General features: G+C 41.3%; 1 protein-coding gene across 1 annotated transcript in view; it reads right to left on the bottom strand.

Annotated features, from left to right (window-relative positions):
* Positions 1 to 18: 18 nt before the first annotated feature.
* Positions 19 to 26529, bottom strand: part of LOC124690611 — a 54034-nt gene continuing 27523 nt past the window's right edge. Inside the window, exon 5 of the mRNA XM_047223974.1 lies at positions 19 to 186. Within this exon, the coding sequence (XP_047079930.1) occupies positions 19 to 186 (168 nt within the window). The remainder of the gene's footprint in view (positions 187 to 26529) is intronic.

Below are 26529 nucleotides of genomic sequence, written 5' to 3' on the forward strand. Positions count from 1 at the left end.
CCGTCGATTGAAGCCACCTCAGGCGACGCCACCTGTACCAGATGCTCCGCCGTCCATGAAAACCTCACCCTGCTCCCTCGCCGACGACCGCCGGCCGCCGGTGAGCTCCCCGACCCCCAACCCTCGCCACCAGTGAGCTCGACTCTTGTCGGAGACGACGATGGCCGTGGACCGTCGGATCTCGTTCTAATCGTGCGTCCCAGTTTAACTCATATCGCTTCGGGTTTAAGCATCGCTGACAGGTGGGACCGCTTGTCAGTTGGCCTGCTCGTGCTGGACGCAAAGTGGGCCGGCCTTTTCTCTCTCTCTTGCTGGCCCGTTAATTTTCCCGCCTAGGCCCAAACATTTGAAATCGATTTATTTCATTTCAGTCAAATTGCATACTGGTACTTTACTAGATTTTGAATAAAACAAAATCCACAATCCCAATTGGTGTGAAACCAATTTTGGGTGAAAGCGAATGAATAGATCTATCCAACCCCACTGGTCTCCAACCCTAATTCAACATAGATCATCTGCAACAAAAATAACAAGGCAGAGCCTTTTTCAAATTCAAACAATTATTAAAAATCAACCATAAGTGATTTTGAGTTGATTCCAACTCTCATAAATCACATTTTATATTGTATAATTGATTATGTAAAAACATAGCATAGTTGTTTGAATGATCATGGGCTAGAGCAAAATAATGGCTATGTGGCTATTTCTAGTCCATTTAAAAGTATCCTAAATTGTTTCTTAAATAGTATGAGAGGTTCCCTCTCATTTAAATCATGTTCCTAAGCAATTCAATATGAAGTGTTGACTTTGGTCTATAGCATCTCATAGTGGATTACTTAGAGACATTAAATTTTTGAAATAATAGTGTTTAAATTGCATGAGGTTAGTACCTCATTTAAATCCTTTTTCTCAAATGATAAGAGTGAAGTGTTGACCTTGGTCAACATAATCTCGCACTTATTATTTAATAAAATTAAATCTTAATAAGATTCAATGAGAGGAAATTATTTTCTCTTACAAGTTTTCTTAAAACACAAGCCAACCCCCTTGTGATTATTGTGGTGATGTTAGAATAGCTTGTTTGAACCATTTGTGTGTTTAGTCTAGCCCTTAAGATTTGTTTGGTGATTGTATGCTTCGTATCCGTTTATAGACGCTAGTACCGAGGACTACCAGGAGGAGGAGGTCTTCTACCAAGAGGAAGAAGAAAGCTTTGATCACTGTACCAACCAAGGCAGACTATACTCTTGCAAGTTACCCAAGTGCAAGCTCAACTTGAGCAAGGCACTAATACCATGCTACTTTGTGTTTTACTTTCCAAGTCCCAGTTTTTATCTTACAAGGCTTTTATTTTGGTTTATCAAGAATCACTTTTATAGTTAACTTGAGTCTAGATAAGGAGTAGTACAAGAACATCAAAGTTAGCCTAGAGAGCTACATGCTAGTTAGCACTCCCAATGTCTAGTTGCTAGTGCTAAAATTAAAGTTGACTACTCTAGATGGGAACTTGTGAATTTCTTGACTTTGAAAACCTTGGAATGATGAGTCATTCTATTGAAAGATTTTGAAGGTGAAGGTGACTTGAATAAAATGGTGATTTTGATAAAAACTGATGATTGAGTTCGGATGCGATACCATTCCAATTCTTGAGTATCCGCACAATACCTGATTATGGGTAAGGCTTTATCTGGAAATTTATGTGTCTTAGTATGGGTTCCCTCTGAACAAGCGTCATATGGGTTATGCCGAGGCTGCCTCCGTTGAAAGTGAAATAACGTGAAATGAGGTGAATGTCCTACCCAAGCCCTGTGCAGTTCCCAGGTTGGCGGTTTGCTATCACTGGGAGGCCAAGCTCATGGGGCGAGGTGCCTATATTAGGGTATGTAAGTGAAAGGTTAATGGTTGATGATCCGCATACTGAGTTATGATTATTCAGGGTTACCCCTGACGGATGTAATCAAATGTTGTGGCACAAGTGTGCAACCTATGCAGAGTGTAAACCTATTCGAATAGCCGCGTCCGCGGTCATGGACAGTTTGAAAGGCCATACGGTTTCGTCATCATAACTTTTCAAAAATGTTACATGTGACTGGTGACTTGTGAATTGAACTTGAAAGGTGACTTTTTGACTTTGAATCACAACAGAGTTGTGGGAATGGCACTAATGTTCCCGCTTGAGTTAGTTAGGAAAATAAAGAGTCTTTTACTACTAAGTGCTTAGGAAATAAAACTGGCTTTATGCAAATAAACCTAGAGCTTAGAACACCCTTACTATAGTTGATAGTGCTTACATTAGTATTAGTTTGCGAGTACTTTAAAGTACTCATGGCTTTGTCCCTGGCTATTCAAATGGCCAGACTATGAAGAGGAGAACCAGTACCATGAATATGGACAGCAGGACGTCTACGATAACTAGGACTACTCCTGACATCAAAAGTTGCATGTGGAATAGATGGACTCTACTACGTATTTCTGCTATGTGTTATGATCCTCAGATCAAGTGTTGTAATGAGACTGGATCATGTGATCCTTTTTGTTGTAAGACTATTATGGTGTTGTAATGAATGATGTGCTATGATATGAACTTATTATGTCTTGCAAAAACAATCTTCCTAGGATTGCGATGTATGGCATAATAGGCATCTGGACTTAAAAATTCGGGTGTTGACATCAACGGTGTGAGTGCCTTTGCTAGTATTTCTTTGCGAAGGGGAATCACATTGTTTGGGTTATGTTTGCTGAGTATAGAACTTTTAGTTTATGCGCTCACTCACCTCTCTGATAGACAAATGTTGTAGAGTGTCTCTATAGGTTTTTTAGTGCTTGCGCGCTGCCGCTTAGCCCCACCATATTGCCTATGACGTTTCTCTTGCGTCCTCTAAGTCCCCTACGTGCCTCAAGTACAAAGGACGACTAGTTGACGAATGCTTATACGTCTTGAAGTCTTGTTAAGTACGAACCCGTACTTATTGCTGCTTTGGGACATAACCGGGCAGGTACGAAGACATGTTCGATGAAGACGACGTTAGCAAGGTTACCCTTCCAGCTTGGCATGGGCAGGGTTATGGACGCCATAGTTTATCTTCAGAACTCTTAGTCCATTTTGTACCTTGTCCGTAATCGGACTCATTCGATCTTTTGTATGATTCAGATTTTCGTGTTAAGTTTAACACTAGTACTAAGCATGTATCCATAAGGCGAGCGGTGTATGCTTGACATATGGATAGCACCCGTAGTTTGTGTAATTTATTTATTTTTAAAAAATCCACCGATTTGTTAACAATCATTAATTGTAGTACAAATAAGCTAAAAGGTACTCCGCAAAGTGTACCAGCAAGACTGTAATATCCCAGGATTGGGGTTACAAAAAATAGAGGAAACATACGTGTGCATTGCATTCATGCATAGAAAATCCGGGGAAATTTTCGCGCGTTCGTTTAAAACACAAAGATGTCGAGGTTTCTCTTGTGTCGAGGGAATTGATATAGGTCATCGACACTAGTGCAATAAATTTCGACATGACCTTTGATGATTTATTATGTTTTCGAGGGAAGGAGTTTGAATTCAAATTCAAATATGAATAACATGAATTCAAATAAAACTTGAATTGGAAATTTAATTCCAAACAAATATATAAAACACAATTCAAGATTTACAAGTAGATAAAGAAATAAAATATATATTACATTAAGAAAAATAATAACTTAATCAATTACAAGCTCCAAAAGAAATAGGAGATTACAAAGAAATAAAAAAAGAATCCCTAAATCTAATCTTGGTCTCCTTATTCTTCATTCCCTGCAAAAGAAACAACAAAGACAGAAGAAATGGTTTGTGAATGTTAAAATGTTTGCCTCACCTTTGGTGAGGCAATGTTAAATGTTGGAGGCTAGCCATAGGAAATTAGGAACTTGTCCTAATAACCAAAATTCGATCAGAGGGAGAAGTATTCTTTTTAGGCAGCATTAGGGACAAATGGGATTTTTGGATCATGAGGCATCAAATAAGAAGGCAACTTAGGCAAATAGCAACACTGAAATGATCCATTACTATGGGCAACAAACCAACAATGTTCTTCCCTCTAATCTAGCTAGTGTCCTTTTAGAAGCCCACATAATTTTTTATCAGTGTTTCACCATTGACATTAGATAGTCAAGATGAACCATTAGCCATACAAGTTAAGCCCACAAGTTATACTCGCAAATCCCAACATAATAACATCCAATGCTAATTATCCACTTGGCAACAGAGAAATAAGAGGACAAGTATGGGATAAGAGCAACTCTGACGTTGCTTGCACAAGGAAGAAGACAAGATCAACTTTGTAGCATACACTAGATGGCAGGAGCACACACACAAGTAGCTTACACCACACATGCATGTCATGTGCTCGTCAACCATACAACATCGGTATAAAGCCAAACACCAGCAGCTGTACTGGTAGTATCTCACACACACCTCAGCCGAGCCAGGATATCAAGAACAACCGCAGCAGCTACAGTACAGTAGCTAGAAAAGCAAGAACACCTCATGATCTAATAGAACAACACAGGTAACAGCCCACCAGCAGCTAGATCATTAGGAAGAAGAAGAAGAAGCAGAGAGCAGGTGCAGGCTAACCACAAGAAGCAGTCAGCATCCAGAAGACAGGCTACCAAGTACAGTAGGTAGCAATTCAGAGACCAGATCTTGCAGTATCTATTCCTATCTTTTGCATAGTCATGTCAAGTAAATCGGGGGAATAATATAAATCAGTTCAATCTCACTACCCTCCAGCTAGGTTTTCACCTAGGAGGATGGAGAGATGGATTTCTCTCAGATCTGCATAGAAGTGCTATGCCATATTCATCACGAGAGAATCTTATAAACCATCACAAATAGTATTTGTTCTTATCAAATAAATTGTGCCTCAGCCTTTGCATCACGAGGCGGGGGCAAGAGATCAAACACAAGCATCCGCTCTTATCCGTATTAAATCTAGAAATTTGTCGGGGACACATAGCGACGAGATCATGCTTTGTTTAGATCTACTCGCTATGTACACTCCAACGAGGGAGGCATCACGGCGACGAGATCTAAATGCAGCAGAAGCCACCAAGTTGTTCAACTCAAGCACATCAAGCTAATTTCCTAGCTTGCATAGTCAGCCACAATCCCAATTAACCACTATCATGTGGACAGTACAACTCCAACAAGTAGCCGCACTTGCAAATCTTACAAAATAAATTTAAATCATTTCCCTAGTTAATTCAACTAGGAATCATCGCTAGCATATATTCACTGTCATACTGGACAGCTACATAATCATCAGTTTAAGTATAAGTAAGCCCACAAATAAAGCATCCATATATAAGCAGCAGTCCATTGAACACATCTCAATGCACCACCAACACAAGCAATCAGTAAGTACCATACATTTATCTTGCTCGTTTAAATTCAACCGTAAGTGAATCGGGGCATCAAACTATCATGTCAAGCCGCTCATGCCTAGTATGAATAAAACAGCGAGGCTACACATGCCAAGAGTGCATAATCATCCCCAATGGAGGCATTACCAATTAGCACTTACCAGTTTTATGTGAATTAGTTTGCCTAGCCCAAGTCACAGCAACAAATCAAAATAGCAATATCAGAAGCCACCAGGAAAGCTAGCCACAATATTTAGTTTCACTATAACACTTTTGGGGCACATATACACCAAGCGAGGATAGTGTAGCATATGACCATAGGCAGAGAAGTGGAGAATTTAGCTCACCATGCTGTGGTGGTGCAGACGAGATCGACGCCGGGGTTGCATTCGCGACACCATCCAACCGGCGTCGAGGATGAAGTAGTCGTCACCGCAGCACCACATCACCAGATCACCACCATCGCGAGCGAGTACATCACCGACACCGTCCCACGACCAGCCCAACCATACAGCAACCACACCACACCGGCGCCATCACCACACCGCCAATACTCAACCACCTCATGAACCGAGAATAGCCGGACGGGCGGACTCAAGCCGGTGTATAAGGCGCTCGAGGAGGAGGTGCGTGCATCACGGGGAAGAAATCGGAGGCGAATGAGACGCGTACCAGGTGGCAGCGAAGGGGAGCTCACGGAGACAATCGTGACGACGTCACCTCGAGCAACGGCAGTGCTCGTCGAGGCCGGTGATGGCCGAATCGGCTGGCAGCAGCTAGGGTTCCCGGAGGTGGGCATGAGCACGAGAGGCGGGGATGTCCAGATAATTTTGGGGGGAAATATAGAGCTCGGTGGGGCGGACCAAAGCCCTAACTCGCCGGAGCCGGAGAGGGCCGGGGCGGCCGGGCATAGGCGGCGGCTCGGCGGAGCTTTGGGGGCGAGCGTGGGTGACGACGGCGTCGCGGTGAGAAGCAGTTACTGGAGGAGAAATAGGAGGGGGCGGCGAGACCTAGCCTGTGAGGAGCGGCGCCGGGGTTGGCCGTCGGCTGGCCGGAGTGGCGCCGGAGAAGCACATCGGAGAGCCAACAGAGGGTCACGCGGGGGTCGTCGCGTGTGTGCGTGACTGAGAGACGAGAAGAGAGAGTGGAGGGTTTGGGTCGGTTTGGGTTGACCCCAAACTAGGCCAAGCCAGACCAGGCTTCTTGGGCCGACTGGCCCAAGCGGCCTCATGGTCCACAGCCCAAATAACATTTTAATGTAATTCTTTTAGGAAATTCTTTTCAATAAATTAATACTAGAAAGCAAGCAAATTAAATAATTCATCCCATATCTCCACACTAATACTTGTTCTTTTACAATAGTGAAGAATTATATTAAACTCTAAAGCAATTAGCTCTTATCATAAACACTTTTCAATTAAGAGTTAACCTCTTAAAAAGTTACTCCTTTTTAAGTACCTATAAAATGATCATGAAACCATTTCAATTAAGTCCTAAAGTAAATAAATTATTTCGTTGTAATAAAATTATTGTCAACCATTAAACCACCATGAACGCTACAATGTTGTTATTCTTTACTCTTCGATCCAGTTAATCTAAAACCCTAGTTCCACTATTTCATGTGAACCCTAAACTTGTTATTAAACTTAAACCCTAAGTTATACATGTGATCATGTTACTCCATTATCATTCATAAATCCATAATTAGCAACTAAATATATGAATATGTCCACATAAAATATGGGAACCCTATCACTACTAAATTAGCATCCCATGTGTTCATACAAATCAAATCTAGTTGATCAAGTAGGATCAACCAAGTCTAAACCCTAGTTCCTATTCCCAAGACCATCATTCTTAATCATACTTATTTAGCATCACACCATTGTGATGAACCCAATAGCAACTATGTCAAATATCATGCATTACTTAGTGGAATCATCATATTTAGGAACCAATCATTCTTTACTTAGTGGATCCAATAGCAAACCCTAGCTAGCTATCACCAACAAGACGAACCAACCTTGATAGCAACCTTGTATAAATAATTGCTTAGGATGCCTAGGCTGAACTCAACCTTACAAACTCTTGGTGTTGATGAATCCAACTAGGTTGTAATCCATCTAATACTTACTCCAGCAACTACATGAAACCATAGTCAACCATAGAACCCCAACCTAATTATCCTACTTGTTCTTTATTAAAGAACATGTTCTTCAAAAGTTATTCTTTTGAAATATATTATTAGTAATCATCAACCAAGCACTATAGGACTTAAAATTGACAAGCTGCTCTTTACTTATTATACAACTACTATTCATTGGTGTGGATGATTGTTACTATACATTTTACCACTTGCTTATGATTCTAAAACAACACAAACCCTAATAAGAACCTTGTTTGTGAATCTCTCTAAAAGTGCAACACACCCTGAACTAATCATTACCACTCACTAATCCTAAATCATCGGGGTTAGGTCACGCTTAGAGCGATTGCATCTCATACTTATGCATTATTGCATCCTTGCCAATCTTTTAAACATCGTCCTTACTGGACGATGATGCTATTTCAGAATTTGGAGTTATTGCGTATCGAAGACCTTGCATGCATAATCTTGCAGTCAAGAAAGGCAAGTTCATCGCTTGCTCATGTCATTTGAGTATCTTTATCAAATTACTTGCAAAGTACTATGATTATCACTATTGCATAAAAACCAAAACCACTACTTTCATAACTATGAATATGACTATGTGGTGGGCAATGGAACCATGGATTGTGTTGATATGGTGGAGGTTCCATTGCAAGGGTTTATATCCATCTAGGATTAAACAACAAATGTCGTCGATGATTCTTGTGCCGTAATACCCGTGTTAACCATAAGATCCGGAGTGGGACGGAATAGTCAATTGTATTTCCACCTCTTGTACATCAACGGATGCGCTTTACCGTAGACCCTTGATCCAAGAGAGGACAAGTGGTACCCTTGATCCAAGAGAGGACAAGTGGTAGGGTGGGGGTCCCGATAAAGTCCCCACGGTAATTGCGGTCTATGATGGGTTGCAGCTGCTCGGCGAAGGAGTTCATGGTAGAGACCTGAACCGTTGTCGTGGTCGGGGTCCACCCGTAAGTGGGAATAATGGGACCGGCGAGGACCCAGGGTCGGAGTTTGCAACAACGGGTGGGTGTATGAGGCAGCGGAGGAATATGATTGGCTATGACCTTATACCGGGCCTCACACCATAGGAAGTGTGGACAAGCCTGCAGCTTGGTTGGCACCAAGGTTAAGATCTCTTATGGGTAAAGCAACACACCTCTGCAGAGTGTAAAGAACCGTGACCTGTCACTCCCTGTTCCGGGATATGGAACTGCGAACGCGGCCGGAAAGGAGCTCCATGAAGTTCTAGTAAACCGGTGAAGGCTGACGGACATAGCTCTTCTGAATAAAAGCAACCTTTTGAAGAAATGGGTTATCAAAACCTGCATTGGTATTAGACTTTCTGGTCTAATGTTGTAGCTAGTGCATTAAACATCTCTTTCCTATAATGAACTTGTTGAGTACGCTCGTACTCATCTCACTCTTAAATCCCCTGCTTAGATATGGAGGCCATGAAGGAGGATCTCTAGTACAATTTCAAAGACCGAGGAGTCAACAACTACTTCAAGGGACAGAAATCTGCCGGAAGAGTCATATACCACATCCACCATGGAGAAAACCTAGATTAAGCAGTAGAAGGGAACTAGCTTCCTAAACCTAGCTCCTATTTAGCTAGAATCTATTCATAGCCTCAGTAGCTAGTTAAATACTCTACAAATAGAGTTCGTGTTAGGATTAGACTACGAGTCGTTCTTCCGGAGTTTATTTACAGTTTTACCTCATTGTAATGTAGGAGGCTCGTGATGATCTTATGTAACGTAGTCCGTGTGTAATTATATAGACATGCCTTGGACCCGCATATGTTTCGTTGTACCACTCGAGCGATATAATACTAGTGGAACGGTGTTTCATTGGTGTTATATCGGACTTGCATACTACACCATGCGGTGGTATGCCGGGTCACCACAGCTTGGTATCGAGCAAATGCTTTGACCCTAGGATTAAAACCCTTTAAAGGAGACCTATAGGATTGGTAGTGTCTATAGGAAGTTGTCCTAGGTAAACCAAATAATTCTTATGACTTGAGATGGATATTCACTTGAGAATAATCCTGACACACTAGAGTCAACATTTCTTACCTATCTTTCCTAAGTAAAGTTAGCTAATCCCAACCATGTAGCATACCATTAAGCCCTCCAAACAATAGATGAGTAGATCACAGTTGGTATACAATACATGGTAGTCCAAAGAGAGGATACAACCATAAGGAAGCTATCCTATTGGAAGATGTGTACCAACATATGTTATGATTAAGTAAGAGTTATCCAGACCTGTAATAGAAGTAATATCAAGTGAGGAAGATAACTAAGATATCATAATAAAAGGTGTATACCAAGACAAGTAATAGGGTAAGTAAAATTCATCTAAACTTGTGAAACATTTGATAGTAAGTGATAAAAACGAGTGATATGAGGTAGTTTAAACCATGATGAGTCAATCATGGAAAGTAAGGAAGAGAGATAGAAATAATATATGTCTACTTACATAGTAGAGTTGCTAATCATATATGATTCACCTGAGAATCATTATGTGATGGAATAGAACATCATAAACATTTAGGAGGAGTACAATAAGAAGCCAAGTGCTAAACAATAGTGCAAGAATTATGTTCCAAAAACCATAGGAACCGTGTCAAGAACATTAGGTCCATAGCCTTACGATACAATAACTTGGAAGTATAGGAGCTATATTCCAATAGTTATGTGTCTAGAATAGTGATGTTAGAACCAGACATATCATTGAAGTAGTCCTCAACAAAATGGAAGCTAAGTTAGTACTTCCAAAGAAAATTAGGTTAACCACAACTATCCTAGACCACTTTGTTTCAAGTTTATCTCATTGCAAAGGTGCAATTAAGGTAAAGGTTGAGACAAATAGTAGAATTCCCTATATTCGTGCTAAGTATCACGATACAAACCTATCTTATGTGGTGTTATATACTACGCATCAGAGCCTGATGTTTAGAGATGTCTTCCTCAATTAGTATATTCAGGCTTATGATGGTGTGTCTTATATGCACAAAGCTGAATTTTCTTGGATTTTATTGGATTTTTATTGTTTGACTAGATCCATACATGAAGTTTGACTTTGATATGCAAATGCATGTTGCAATATCAAGTTCCTACTTGATGTTAAAGATCTAGAGGGTAATGATATTCGTGTGAGGAAGTGACGAAATCTGAAGATTCTGAAGACAAGATGAAGGTTGATCAGAAAAAGGAAGCAAAATTGTGGGAAGTAACCACAATACCCTGAAGGGAGTATCAATTAAAATTCATGCTTTACCTCAACAGAGGAGTACTTTAGTACATAAGAAGCATGAAGGTGAGAAATATGATGATTATGGTGAAGTCAGAGCGGATCCATAGTTAATAGAAGAGGGAATGCATGGGAAATCACTCAGGATACTATATTCATAGTGTCAGCTAGTGGTTTTCTTGCAAAATAAACCCTGAATGAAGGAAGATGATATATGAAACCATAGTACATATAAGAAGACCATAGTTGATATCAGAAGACCACAATGGGTATAGGATCAATACTGTGAGGTAAAGTTGAAGATGTCCCGACCAATTGGTCAAAACCTATAACAGAGTACACTTTTAGAGCACAAATAGCCACAATTGGTATCAAGTAGTCCGTAATTGGATTATCTATACCAAGAAGTTGTGAACAAATAAAATTTTGTCAGCCAAATAATTATGACCTATAAAACATTCAGTCGAAGGATTCATGTTGGATGTCCACAAATTGAGTGGATACACCACAAACATTCTTCGCGAGACCTTAGAAGAAGTACAAACCATAAGCTATACCTAGACCTATATTCCAACCATCAATCCAATGGCTGGAAGAAAAGGAGTTGAAGCCATAAGAAAACTCTAAGGGGTAGAGTAAAGATTGAGTTGGATGTACAGTGACTCAATACTTTAAGCAAGATAAAAGAACAAGGTCTGAACTGAGAGGAAGTTCGATCTTATTTTCATAAGATTGTTGACACTACTTTTAGAAGGATGTCAGACAGAAGCCGAGGTTACACCTCGAGGAAGTAAGAATTGGACTATAACTTGAGAAAGTGAGTAATATTTACTCAGAAGTACGAGGGCTTAAGTCAGCTGATGTTAATGAAGTTGGACGAAGGAAATACCGTAGACCATTATAGCTCAAAAAGGCCAAAGACCGAAGGAGATTGACCATACCAAAACTAAAGTCTATTTGAAAGATTCCTTTCATGGAACCTAAAAGAACCAAATTAGATATAAGTATCAACCATAAACCATGATTGGATGGACTAAATAAGTCTAATCCATTCTTAGAGGAATAAACCATCATGATCATTTCCATGTTAAGTACCTTACCAAGTACCATTGGTAGTAAGGGAAAACAAAGACCTATTTTATCAAATAGGAGATTGTTATCCAATTAGTCCTCAATTAAGACTGTCAGGACAAGAAGAAGTCCCAATCATTGAATATTCAATGAGAAAGGAAACAAGCTTATAATATTGGAGGAAATCATGGAAGTAAAGGAAGTAATAGTTGTTTGATGTCAAACACTAATGGATTCCAGGAAGAATCTGGACAAGGGATGTATTCAAATATATCCAACAAGATCAACACGGAGTTCGAGAAAAGCCATAGCCTGCACAAACCAGATCCACACTCCGAAACGTGAGAGAGCTCAAACTTCGAGGACGAAGTTTAGTTTAAGGGGTAGAGACTGTAATATCCCAGGATTGGGGTTACAAAAAATAGAGGAAACATACGTGTGCATTGCATTCATGCATAGAAAATCCGGGGAAATTTTCGCGCGTTCGTTTAAAACACAAAGATGTCGAGGTTTCTCTTGTGTCGAGGGAATTGATATAGGTCATCGACACTAGTGCAATAAATTTCGACATGACCTTTGATGATTTATTATGTTTTCGAGGGAAGGAGTTTGAATTCAAATTCAAATATGAATAACATGAATTCAAATAAAACTTGAATTGGAAATTTAATTCCAAACAAATATATAAAACACAATTCAAGATTTACAAGTAGATAAAGAAATAAAATATATATTACATTAAGAAAAATAATAACTTAATCAATTACAAGCTCCAAAAGAAATAGGAGATTACAAAGAAATAAAAAAAAAAGAATCCCTAAATCTAATCTTGGTCTCCTTATTCTTCATTCCCTGCAAAAGAAACAACAAAGACAGAAGACATGGTTTGTGAATGTTAAAATGTTTGCCTCACCTTTAGTGAGGCAATGTTAAATGTTGGAGGCTAGCCATAGGAAATTAGGAACTTGTCCTAATAACCAAAATTGGATCAGAGGGAGAAGTATTCTTTTTAGGCAGCATTAGGGACAAATGGGATTTTTGGATCATGAGGCATCAAATAAGAAGGCAACTTAGGCAAATAGCAACACTGAAATGATCCATTACTATGGGCAACAAACCAACAATGTTCTTCCCTCTAATCTAGCTAGTGTCCTTTTAGAAGCCCACATAATTTTTTATCAGTGTTTCACCATTGACATTCGATAGTCAAGATGAACCATTAGCCATACAAGTTAAGCCCACAAGTTATACTGCAAATCCCAACATAATAACATCCAATGCTAATTATCCACTTGGCAACAGAGAAATAAGAGGACAAGTATGGGATAAGAGCAACCTGACGTTGCTTGCACAAGGAAGAAGACAAGATCAACTTTGTAGCATACACTAGATGGCAGGAGCACACACACAAGTAGCTTACACCACACATGCATGTCATGTGCTGTCAACCATACAACATCAGTATAAAAGCCAAACACCAGCAGCTGTACTGGTAGTATCTCACACACACCTCAGCCGAGCCAGGATATCAAGAACAACCGCAGCAGCTACAGTACAGTAGCTAGAAAAGCAAGAACACCTCATGATCTAATAGAACAACACAGGTAACAGCCCACCAGCAGCTAGATCATTAGGAAGAAGAAGAAGAAGCGAGAGAGGTGTGCAGGCTAACCACAAGAAGCGATCAAGCATCCGGAAGACGAGGCTACCAAGTACGGTAGGTAGCAATTCGGAGACCGGATCTTGCGGTATCTATTCCTATCTTTTGCATAGTCATGTCAAGTAAATCGGGGGAATAATATAAATCAGTTCAATCTCACTACCCTCCAGCTAGGTTTTCACCTAGGAGGATGGAGAGATGGATTTCTCTCAGATCTGCATAGAAGTGCTATGCCATATTCATCACAGAGAATCTTATAAACTACACAAATAGTATTTGTTCTTATCAAATAAATTGTGCCTCAGCCTTTGCATCACAGGCAGGGGCAAGAGATCAAACACAAGCATCTGCTCTTATCTGTATTAAATCTAGAAATTTGTCAGGGACACATAGCAGCAGATCATGCTGTTTAGATCTACTGCTATGTACACTCCAACAGGGAGGCATCACAGCAGCAGATCTAAATGCAGCAGAAGCCACCAAGTTGTTCAACTCAAGCACATCAAGCTAATTTCCTAGCTTGCATAGTCAGCCACAATCCCAATTAACCACTATCATGTGGACAGTACAACTCCAACAAGTAGCCGCACTTGCAAATCTTACCAAATAAATTTAAATCATTTCCCTAGTTAATTCAACTAGGAATCATCGCTAGCATATATTCACTGTCATACTGGACAGCTACATAATCATCAGTTTAAGTATAAGTAAGCCCACAAATAAAGCATCCATATATAAGCAGCAGTCCATTGAACACATCTCAATGCACCACCAACACAAGCAATCAGTAAGTACCATACATTTATCTTGCTATTTAAATTCAACCAGAAGTGAATCAGGGCATCAAACTATCATGTCAAGCCGCTCATGCCTAGTATGAATAAAACAGCAGGCTACACATGCCAAGAGTGCATAATCATCCCCAATGGAGGCATTACCAATTAGCACTTACCAGTTTTATGTGAATTAGTTTGCCTAGCCCAAGTCACAGCAACAAATCAAAATAGCAATATCAGAAGCCACCAGGAAAGCTAGCCACAATATTTAGTTTCACTATAACACTTTTGGGGCACATATACACCAAGCAGGATAGTGTAGCATATGACCATAGGCAGAGAAGTGGAGAATTTAGCTCACCATGCTGTGGTGGTGCAGACGAGATCGACACCGGGGTTGCATTCGCGACACCATCCAACCGGCGTCGAGGATGAAGTAGTCGTCACCGCAGCACCACATCACCAGATCACCACCATCGCGAGCAGTACATCACCGACACCGTCCCACGACCAGCCCAACCATACAGCAACCACACCACACCAGCGCCATCACCACACCGCCAATACTCAACCACCTCATGAACTAGAATAGCCGGACAGGGCGGACTCAAGCTGGTGTATAAGGCGCTCGAGGAGGAGGTGCGTGCATCACGGGGAAGAAATCGGAGGCGAATGAGACGCGTACCAGGTGGCAGCGAAGGGAGCTCACGGAGACAATCGTGACGACGTCAACTCGAGCAACGGCAGTGCTCGTCGAGGCCGGTGATGGCCGAATCGGCTGGCAGCAGCTAGGGTTCCCGGAGGTGGGCATGAGCACGAGAGGCGGGGATGTCCAGATAATTTTGGGGGGAAATATAGAGCTCGGTGGGGCGGACCAAAGCCCTAACTCGCCGGAGCCGGGCATAGGCGGCGGCTCGGCGGAGCTTTGGGGGCGAGCGTGGGTGACGACGGCGTCGCGGTGAGAAGCAGTTACTGGAGGAGAAATAGGAGGGGGCGGCGAGACCTAGCCTGTGAGGAGCGGCGCCGGGGTTGGCCGTCGGCTGGCCGGAGCGGCGCCGGAGAAGCACATCGGAGAGCCGGCGAGAGGGTCACGCGGGGGTCGTCGCGTGTGTGCGTGACTGAGAGACGAGAAGAGAGAGTGGAGGGTTTGGGTCGGTTTGGGTTGACCCCAAACTAGGCCAAGCCAGACCAGGCTTCTTGGGCCGACTGGCCCAGCAGCCTCATGGTCCACAGCCCAAATAACATTTTAATGTAATTCTTTTAGGAAATTCTTTTCAATAAATCAATACTAGAAAGCAAGCAAATTAAATAATTCATCCCATATCTCCACACTAATACTTGTTCTTTTACAATAGTGAAGAATTATATTAAACTCTAAAGCAATTAGCTCTTATCATAAACACTTTTCAATTAAGAGTTAACCTCTTAAAAAGTTACTCCTTTTTAAGTACCTATAAAATGATCATGAAACCATTTCAATTAAGTCCTAAAGTAAATAAATTATTTCGTTGTAATAAAATTATTGTCAACCATTAAACCACCATGAACGCTACAATGTTGTTATTCTTTACTCTTCGATCCAGCTTAATCTAAAACCCTAGTTCCACTATTTCATGTGAACCCTAAACTTGTTATTAAACTTAAACCCTAAGTTATACATGTGATCATGTTACTCCATTATCATTCATAAATCCATAATTAGCAACTAAATATATGAATATGTCCACATAAAATATGGGAACCCTATCACTACTAAATTAGCATCCCATGTGTTCATACAAATCAAATCTAGTTGATCAAGTAGGATCAACCAAGTCTAAACCCTAGTTCCTATTCCCAAGACCATCATTCTTAATCATACTTATTTAGCATCACACCATTGTGATGAACCCAATAGCAACTATGTCAAATATCATGCATTACTTAGTGGAATCATCATATTTAGGAACCAATCATTCTTTACTTAGTGGATCCAATAGCAAACCCTAGCTAGCTATCACCAACAAGACGAACCAACCTTGATAGCAACCTTGTATAAATAATTGCTTAGGATGCCTAGGCTGAACTCAACCTTACAAACTCTTGGTGTTGATGAATCCAACTAGGTTGTAATCCATCTAATACTTACTCCAAGCAACTACATGAAACCATAGTCAACCATAGAACCCCAACCTAATTATCCTACTTGTTCTTTATTAAAGAACATGTTCTTCAAAAGTTATTCTTTTGAAATATATTATTAGTAATCATCAACCAAGCACTATAGGACTTAAAATTGACAACTGCTCTTTACTTATTATACAACTACTATTCATTGGTGTGGATGATTGTTACTATACATTTTACCACTTGCTTATGATTCTAAAACAACACAAACCTGAATAAGAACCTTGTTTGTGAATCTCTCTAAAAGTGCAACACACCCTGAACTAATCATTACCACTCACTAATCCTAAATCATCGGGGTTAGGTCACGCTTAGAGCGATTGCATCTCATACTTATGCATTATTGCATCCTTGCCAATCTTTTAAACATCGTCCTTACCGGACGATGATGCTATTTCAGAATTTGGAGTTATTGCGTATCGAAGACCTTGCCCGCATAATCTTGCAGGTCAAGAAAGGCAAGTTCATCGCTTGCTCATGTCATTTGAGTATCTTTATCAAATTACTTGCAAAGTACTATGATTATCACTATTGCATAAAAACCAAAACCACTACTTTCATAACTATGAATATGACTATGTGGTGGGCAATGGAACCATGGATTGTGTTGATATGGTGGAGGTTCCATTGCAAGGGTTTATATCCATCTAGGATTAAACAACAAATGTCGTCAGTGATTCTTGTGCCGTAATACCCGTGTTAACCATAAGATCTGGAGTGGGACGGAGTAGTCAATTGTATTTCCACCTCTTGTACATCAACGGATGCGCTTTACCGTAGACCCTTGATCCAAGAGAGGACAAGTGGTACCCTTGATCCAAGAGAGGACAAGTGGTAGGGTGGGGGTCCCGATAAAGTCCCCACGGTAATTGCGGTCTATGATGGGTTGCAACTGCCGGCGAAGGAGTTCATGGTAGAGACCCGAACTCGTTGTCGTGGTCGGGGTCCACCCGTAAGTGGGAATAATGGGACCGGCGAGGACCCAGGGTCGGAGTTTGCAACAACGGGTGGGTGTATGAGGCAGCGGAGGAATATGATTGGCTATGACCTTATACCGGGCCTCACACCATAGGAAGTGTGGACAAGCCCGCAGCTTGGTTGGCACCAAGGTTAAGATCTCTTATGGGTAAAGCAACACACCTCTCGCGAGTGTAAAGAACCGTGACTCGTCACTCCCTGTTCCGGGATATGGAACTGCGAACGCGGCCGGAAAGGAGCTCCATGAAGTTCTAGTAAACCGGTGAAGGCTGACGGACATAGCTCTTCTGAATAAAAGCAACCTTTTGAAGAAATGGTTATCAAAACCTGCATTGGTATTAGACTTTCTGGTCTAATGTTGTAGCTAGTGCATTAAACATCTCTTTCCTATAATGAACTTGTTGAGTATGCTCGTACTCATCTCACTCTTAAATCCCCTGCTTAGATATGGAGGCCATGAAGGAGGATCTCTAGTACAATTTCAAAGACCGAGGAGTCAACAACTACTTCAAGGGACAGAAATCTGCCGGAAGAGTCATATACCACATCCACCATGGAGAAAACCTAGATTAAGCAGTAGAAGGGAACTAGCTTCCTAAACCTAGCTCCTATTTAGCTAGAATCTATTCATAGCCTCAGTAGCTAGTTAAATACTCTACAAATAGAGTTCGTGTTAGGATTAGACTAAGAGTCGTTCTTCTGGAGTTTATTTACAGTTTTACCTCATTGTAATGTAGGAGGTCGTGATGATCTTATGTAACGAGTCCGTGTGTAATTCTATAGACATGCCTTGGACCCGCATATGTTTCGTTGTACCACTTGAGCGATATAATACTAGTGGAACGGTGTTTCATTGGTGTTATATCAGACTTGCATACTACACCATGCAGTGGTATGCCGGGTCACCACAAAGACCTAGGGCTCTGGCGGAAGTCAGGGCGACTAGGGTTCCCGCCTCCACTGCTGGCGTGCGCTCCGGTGTGGGGTTTCTTCGATCCCGCTCGAGGGCGGTTCTCCCTCTCGCTGTCCCCGTCGTCCTCCCCTTCACGCAAGGCTCTCGGCGGCGCAGATAGGGTTTCGGAGACCCATCGCTGAAAGCGGCTGGGAAGTTGATCGGTTTCGGAGGCTTTTCGATCATGGCGAGTCCTGCAACGTCTTCAACCCAGGGTGAAGGATTGGGAACAAATAAAGATGAGGGGATTGGAGATCTCCTTAAATGTCTTGATCTAGATGAAGATGAGATCAATGATCTAGTTTTCGAGGATGAAGAATCGGCACCTAAACATGGTTTGAAGTGGATGGCGCTTCTCAAGGTTCATACCACGAATCAATTAGCCCAATCACTTTCGAGCAACACATGAGGAATGCTTGGTCCCCTGCACAGAATCTTGAATTCAATCACTTGGAAGGTAATCTATTCACTGTCCAGAGTTTTTGCTTAGGAGATTGGCTGAAAATTATAGAAGGAGGACCATGGCTATTTAGGCAGAATGCGGTATGCATTGTTGAGTATGATGGTTTGGCAGATCCATATACCTTTGAACTGAATCACTTTGAAGCCTGGGTACAAATTCATTAACTTCCTGTGGGATATAGGAAGGAAGCTCTCATCAGAAATCTTATAGAAAGGAATATGGGAAAGGTTGTTACTAAGGTTGTGACTGATGTTAATGGTATGGGTAATTTCGTTCGAGTTGGAGTGAAGTTAGATGTCCGCAAAAAGCTGGCTCGTGTTGTCACAATATCCAGGGAAAAGCAAATAGAATATTACCAGATTCAGTATGAGAAAGTTCCTAGGTTTTGTGGTGCATGTGGTCTGTTTGGCCACTCATATCTGGAATGCGGAACCGGTGAGCATGATGAGGCAAAGCTTAAGTGGGGTGACTATCTGAAAGCGGACTGGGATACATGGCATGGCAGAGTCTTCGGTGTTGTCCGTGGTGGTGGACGTAGCGCTGCCCGTTTTGGGCGTGGCACAAATGACTTTAGGGGAGGCTGATACGTCCCAAACGTATCTATAATTTCTTATGTTCCACGCTACTTTTATGATGATACTCACATGTTTTATACACATTATATGTCATTATTATGCATTTTCCGGCACTAACCTATTGACGAGATACCGAAGAGCCAGTTGCTGTTTTCTGCTCTTTTTGGTTTCAGAAATCCTAGTAAGGAAATATTCTCGGAATTGGACGAAATCAACGCCCAGGGGCTTATTTTTCCATGAAGCTTCCAGAAGACCGGAGGAGATACGAAGTGGGGCCACGGGGCGCCGCCACACTAGGGCGGCGCGGCCTAGAGGGGGCCCGCGTGGCCCTAGCGTGTGGGGCCCCCATGACGCCTCCTGACCTGCCCTTCCGCCTACTTAAAGCCTTCGTCGCGAAACCCCCAGTACCGAGAGCCACGATAAGGAAAACTTTCCAGAGACACCGCCGCCGCCAATCCCATCTCAGGGGATTCAGAAGATCGCCTCCGGCACCCTGCCGGAGAGGGGATTCATCTCCCGGAGGTCTCTTCATCGCCATGATCTCCTCCGGATTGATGTGTGAGTAGTCCACCCCTGGACTATGGGTCCATAGCAGTAGCTAGATGGTTGTCTTCTCCTCATTGTGCTATCATGTTAGATCTTGTGAGCTGCCTATCATGATCAAGATCATCTATTTGTAATGCTACATGTTGTGTTTGTTGGGATCCGATGAATATTGAATACTATGTCAAGTTGATTATCAATCTATCATATATGTTGTTTATGTTCTTGCATGCTCTCCGTTGCTAGTAGAGGCTCGGCCAAGTTAATACTTGTAACTCCAAGAGGGAGTATTTATGCTCGATAGTGGGTTCATGCCTCCATTGAATGCGGGACAGTGACAGAAAGTTCTAAGGTTGTGGATGTGTTGTTGCCACTAGGGATAAAACATCGATGCTTTGTCTAAGGATATTTGTGTTGATTACATTACGCACCATACTTAATGCAATTGTCTGTCGTTTGCAACTTAATACTGGAGGGGGTTCTGATGATAACCTGAAAGTTGACTTTTTAGGCTAGATGCATGCTGGATAGCGGTCTATGTACTTTGTCGTAATGCCCTGATTAAATCTCATAGTACTCATCATGATATATGTATGTGCATTGTTATGCCTTCTTTATTTGTCAATTGCCCTGTAATTTGTTCACCCAACATCTGTTTATCTTATGGGAGAGACACCACTAGTGAACTGTGGACCCCGGTCCAATTCTTTACATCTGAAATACAATCTACTGCAATACTTGTTCTTTACTGTTCTTCGCAAACAATCATCATCTTCCACACATTACGTTTAATCCTTTGTTTACAGCAAGCCGGTGAGATTGACAACCTCACTGTTACGTCGGGGCAAAGTACTTTGATTGTGTATTGCAGGTTCCACGTTGGCGCCGGAATCCCTGGTGTTGCGCCGCACTACACTCCGCCACCAACAATCTTCACGTGCTTCCTTGACTCCTACTGGTTCGATAACCTTGGTTTCTTACTGAGGGAAAACTTGCTGCTGTGCGCATCACACCTTCCTCTTGGGGTTCCCAACGGACGTGTGTCTTACACGCCATCAAGCTCTTTTTCTGGCGCCGTTGCCGGGGAGATCAAGACACGCTGCAAGGGAAGTCTTCCACATCCAATCTCTTTACTTTGTTTTTGCCTTGTTTTACTTTATTTTATTTACTGCTTTGTTTGCTCTTATATCAAAAATACAAAAAAATTAGTTGCTAGTTTTACTTTATTTACTGTCTTGTTCTCTATATTAAAAACACAAAAAATTTAGTTACTTGCATTTACTTTATTTAGTTCGCTTTATTTACTACTGCTAAAAATGAGTAATCCTGGAGTTGAAGTCCGTTCGTTTAAGCAACAAGGGGGAGAAAGTTTTAAAGATGCTTGGTATAGAATTAGCGATGCTCATCATAGGTGCATTAAGAAACACTCCACTATTATACTACTTATAAACTTTTATGTTGGTATCTCTAGCTGGAATAAGTATGTTCTTGATACTCTTGCGGGAGGTAATTTCCTAGGCACTCCTGCTTTAGAAGCTAGTTGCATCATTGAGAGTCTAGTTGGAATACCACCTGTTAATGAAGCTAAAATTGAAATCTCTCTTGAAGATGTCATCAAAAAGTTGGAAGCCATAGAGAAAAATCTTCCAAGTGTTGAGACTAAATTGGGAATATTACTTAATAACACTGATAAACTTGATAAAAGTCTAAGTGGAATCAATGAGAGAATTGCCGTTTTAGAAACTTGTGCTACTCATGATAATCGAACCCATAGGATTAGTGAACTTGAAGAAGCTATGGGAACCTTGGGTTCAACTTTTTCTTCTCTTAAGTTTAAGGAGAAAGCTTATGTGGGTAAGGAGCAAAAGTTTATGTATGTCTCTCAAGTGTCTAAGCCAAAAAACTATTATAGGCCTAAAATTGACAAAGCCCTTAGCACCACTACTGATGGGGGAGCATCTAAGATACCTATTGATGTTGATGCTTCGTCTCTTGATAACACTTGATTCACACTTTTTGCGCCTAGCTGAAAGGCGTTAAAGAAAAGCGTTTATGGGAGACAACCCATTATTTTACTTCTGCACTTTATTTTATACTTGAGTCTTGGAAGTTGTTACTACTGTAGCAACCTCTCCTTATATTTATTTTATTGCATTGTTGTGCCAAGTAAAGTCTTTGATAGTAAACCAAATACTAGATTTGGATTGCTGCGCAGGAACAGATTTCTTGCTGTCACGAATTTGAGCAGTAGTTTGTATAGAAAAATTAAAAAAATCTGCCAATTTACGTGCGTGATCCTCAGATATGTACGCAACTTTCATTCAATTTGGGCATTTTCATATGAACAAGTCTAGTGCCACTTTAAAATTCGTCTTTACGAACTGTTCTGTTTTGACAGATTCTGCCTTTTATTTCGCATTGCCTGTTTTGCTATGTTTGATGGATTTCTTTGTTCCATTAACTTTCAGTAGCTTTGTGCAATGTCCAGAAGTGTTAAGAATGATTATGTCACCTCTGAATATATGAATTATGCACTGACCCTCTAATGAGTTTGTTTTGAGTTTGGTGTGGAGGAAGTTTTCAAGGGTCAAGAGAGGAGGATGATACAATATGATCAAGAAGAGTGAAAAGTCAAAGCTTGGGGATGCCCCCGTGGTTCATCCCTGCATATTTTAAGAAGACTCAAGCGTCTAAGCTTGGGGATGCCCAAGGCATCCCTTCTTCATCGACAACTTATCAGGTTCCTCTTGTGAAACTATATTTTTATTCCGTCACATCTTATGTGTGCTTTACTTGGAGCGTCTGTTTGTTTTTATTTTTGTTTGAATAAAATCGGATCCTAGCATTCTTTGTTTGGGAGAGAGACACGCTCGCTGTTTCGTATGAACACATATGTTCTTAGCTTTATCTTTAATGTTCATTGCGAAATTTGAACTACTTCATTCATTGTTATATGGTTGGAAACGGAAAATGCCGCATATGGTAAATGGTATAATGTCTTGAATAATGTGATACTTGGAAATTGTTGTGCTCATATTGATCATGTTTAAGCTCTTGCATCATGTACCTTGTACCCATTAATGAAGAACTACATAGAGCTTGTTAAAATTTGGTTTGCATGATTGATCTCTAGAGTCTAGATATTTTCTGGTTAAGGTGTTTGAACAACAAGGAGACAATGTAAAGTCTTATAATACTTACAATATGTTCATATGTGAGCTTTGCTGCACCTTTTATACTTGAGTTTGCATCAAACAACCTTGCTAGCCTAGCCTTGTATTGAGAGGAATTCTTCTCGTGCATCCAAATCCTTGAGCCAATAACCATGCCATTTGTGTCCACCATACCTACCTACTACATGGTATTTCTCTGCCATTCCAAAGTAAATTACTTGAGTGCTACCTTTAAAAATTCTATCCTTTGTCTTTGCAATATATAGCTCATGGGAAAAATAGCCTAAAAACTATTGTGGTGAAGAATATGTACTTATGTGTCTTATTTCTTAATAAGTTGCTTGTTGAGCGGTAACCATGTTTCTGGGGACGCCATCAACTTTTACCTTTGTTGAATATCATGTGAGTTGCTATGCATGTTCGTCTTGTCTGAAGTAAGGGCGATTTTCATGATAAATGTTTTGAGTATGCATATTGTTAGAGAAGAACATTGGGCCGCTAACTAAAGCCATGATCCATGGTGGAAGTTTCAGTTTGGACAATTAATGCTCAATTTCTTATGAGAATTTTAACTGTTGTTGAATGCTTATGCATTAAAGAGGAGTCCATTATCTGTTGTCTATGTTGTCCCGGTATGGATGTCTAAGTTGAGAATAACCAAAAGCGAGAAATCCAATGCGAGCTTTCTACTTAGACCTTTGTACAGGCGGCATAGAGGTGCCCCTTTGTGACACTTGGTTGAAACATATGCTATGCAATGATAATCCATGTTAATCCAAGCTAATCAGGACAAGGTGCGAGCACTATTGGTATACTATGCATGAGGCTTGCAACTTATAGGATGTCTTATACATAACACATATGCTTTATTACTACCGTTGACAAAATTGTTTCTATGTTTTCAAAATGAAAAGCTCTAGCACAAATATAGTAATCCATGCTTCCCTCTGCGAAGGGCCATTCTTCTACTTTATTGTTGAGTCAGTTTACCTATTCTTTCTATCTTAGAAGCAAACACTTTGTATCAACTGTGTGCATTGATTCTTACATGTTTACCTATTGCACTTGTTATATTACTTTGTGTTGACAATTATCCATGAGATATACATGTTGAAGTTGAAAGCAACCGCTGAAACTTATATCTTCCTTTGTGTTGCTTCAATGCCTTTACTAAGAATTTATTGCTTTATGAGTAACTCTTATGCAAGTCTTATTGATGCTTGTCTTGAAAGTATTATTCATGAAAAGTCTTTGCTATATGATTCATTTGTTTACTCATTATCTTCATCATTGCTTCGAATCGCTGCATTCATCTCATATGCTTTACAATAGTATTGATCAAGATTATGATAGCATGTCACTTCAGAAATTATCTTTGTTATCGTTTACCTACTCGAGGGCGAGTAGGAACTAAGCTTAGGGATGCTTGATACGTCCCAAACGTATCTATAATTTCTTATGTTCCATGCTACTTTTATGATGATACTCACATGTTTTATACACATTATATGTCATTATTATGCATTTTCCGGCACTAACCTATTGACGAGATGCCGAAGAGCCGATTGCTTGTTTTCTGCTATTTTTGGTTTCAGAAATCCTAGTAAGGAAATATTCTCGGAATTGGACGAAATCAACGCCCAGGGGCTTATTTTTCCACGAAGCTTCCAGAAGACCGGAGGAGATACGAAGTGGGGCCACGGGGCGCCGCCACACTAGGGCGGCGCGGCCTAGAGGGGGCCCGCGCGGCCCTAGCGTGTGGGGCCCCCGTGACGCCTCCTGACCTGCCCTTCCGCCTACTTAAAGCCTTCGTCGCGAAACCCCCGCACCGAGAGCCACGATACGGAAAACCTTCCGGAGACGCCGCCGCCGCCAATCCCATCTCGGGGGATTCGGGAGATCGCCTCCGGCACCCTGCCGGAGAGGGGAATCATCTCCCGGAGGTCTCTTCATCGCCATGATCGCCTCCGGATTGATGTGTGAGTAGTCCACCCCTGGACTATGGGTCCATAGCAGTAGCTAGATGGTTGTCTTCTCCTCATTGTGCTATCATGTTAGATCTTGTGAGCTGCTGATAACCCACAAGTATAGGGGATCGCGGCAGTCTTCGAGGGAAGTAAAACCCAAATTTATTGATTCGACACAAGGGGAGGTAAGGAATACTTATAAGCCTTAACAACCGAGTTGTCAATTCAGCTGCACTGGAAAAGCACTAGCAACAGGGGTGATGTGAAAGTAGCAGTGATATGAGAGCAGTAGTAACAGTAACACAGCAGCAGTAATAGTAATATGAGAGCAATGGCACCGGAAGATAGTTGATACTACTTCCAATGACATGTAGAACAAGTATATGATGATGAAAGATGGACCGGGGTTCCCAGCTATCTACACTAGTGGCAACTCTCCAATAACAAGTGTTGGGTGAACAAATTACAGTCGGGCAATTGATAGGATTGAAATAGCATTAAGACATAATATCAAGATCATTAATCATGTAGGCATGTTTTCCATATATAGTCATACGTGCTCGCAATGAGAAACTTGCACAACATCTTTTGTCCTACCAGCCGGTGGCAGCCGGGCCTCTAGGGAATCTATTGGAAATTAAGGTACTCCTTTTAATAGAGCACCGGAGCAAAGCATTAACACTTGGTGAAAACATGTGATCCTCATATCTAAGCCTTTCCCTCCAATTGTCCCAATTTCTGTCACTTTGGGGTCTTTGGTTCCGGACATAGACATGTACATACAACTTGTAGATACAATCTAAGCAATATGTATATCTGCTTATTTGCTTGGAATATATCTACAGTGCTAATACATGTCTATGTCGAAGGCCTAAGTGTCAGAAATGGGACAGTGGAGGAAGGCTATGAGGATCACGTTTTCTGAAGTGTTGAGTGCTGCTCCGTGCTGGACCAAAAGTACTTGCCAACTCGATAGGCCTAAATTTTTTTCAGATGAGAAACAAGACAAAAGATGTTGTGCAAGATTTAAAAATTATAGCGGCTTATAAATGACAGAAACATGCCTACATATTAATGATCTTGATATTATGACTCTTGTATCCTGCAATGTTGCGCGGCTTATGTTCACCCAACGTGGAGGATTTACCGCAGGAACTTTCATCATCATATACTTGTTCACATGTCGTGGAAGTAGTATCAGCTTTATCTTGCATTACTATTTAGCATAACGTGTTACTGCATGCTCGCCATCGCAGCACTTTCACATGCGCTGTTGCTGGAGTGCTTTCGGGCTAGCTCGGGTGTTAGGCTATTCGCCCCTCCCCCAAGCGTCCCTCTGTGCCATGGGTGGCGGCGGCTCATCTAACATGGCCTAGCCCAAATG

This window comes from Lolium rigidum, chromosome 2 (assembly GCF_022539505.1).
Source record: "Lolium rigidum isolate FL_2022 chromosome 2, APGP_CSIRO_Lrig_0.1, whole genome shotgun sequence".
In the NCBI taxonomy this organism is placed as follows: domain Eukaryota; kingdom Viridiplantae; phylum Streptophyta; class Magnoliopsida; order Poales; family Poaceae; genus Lolium; species Lolium rigidum.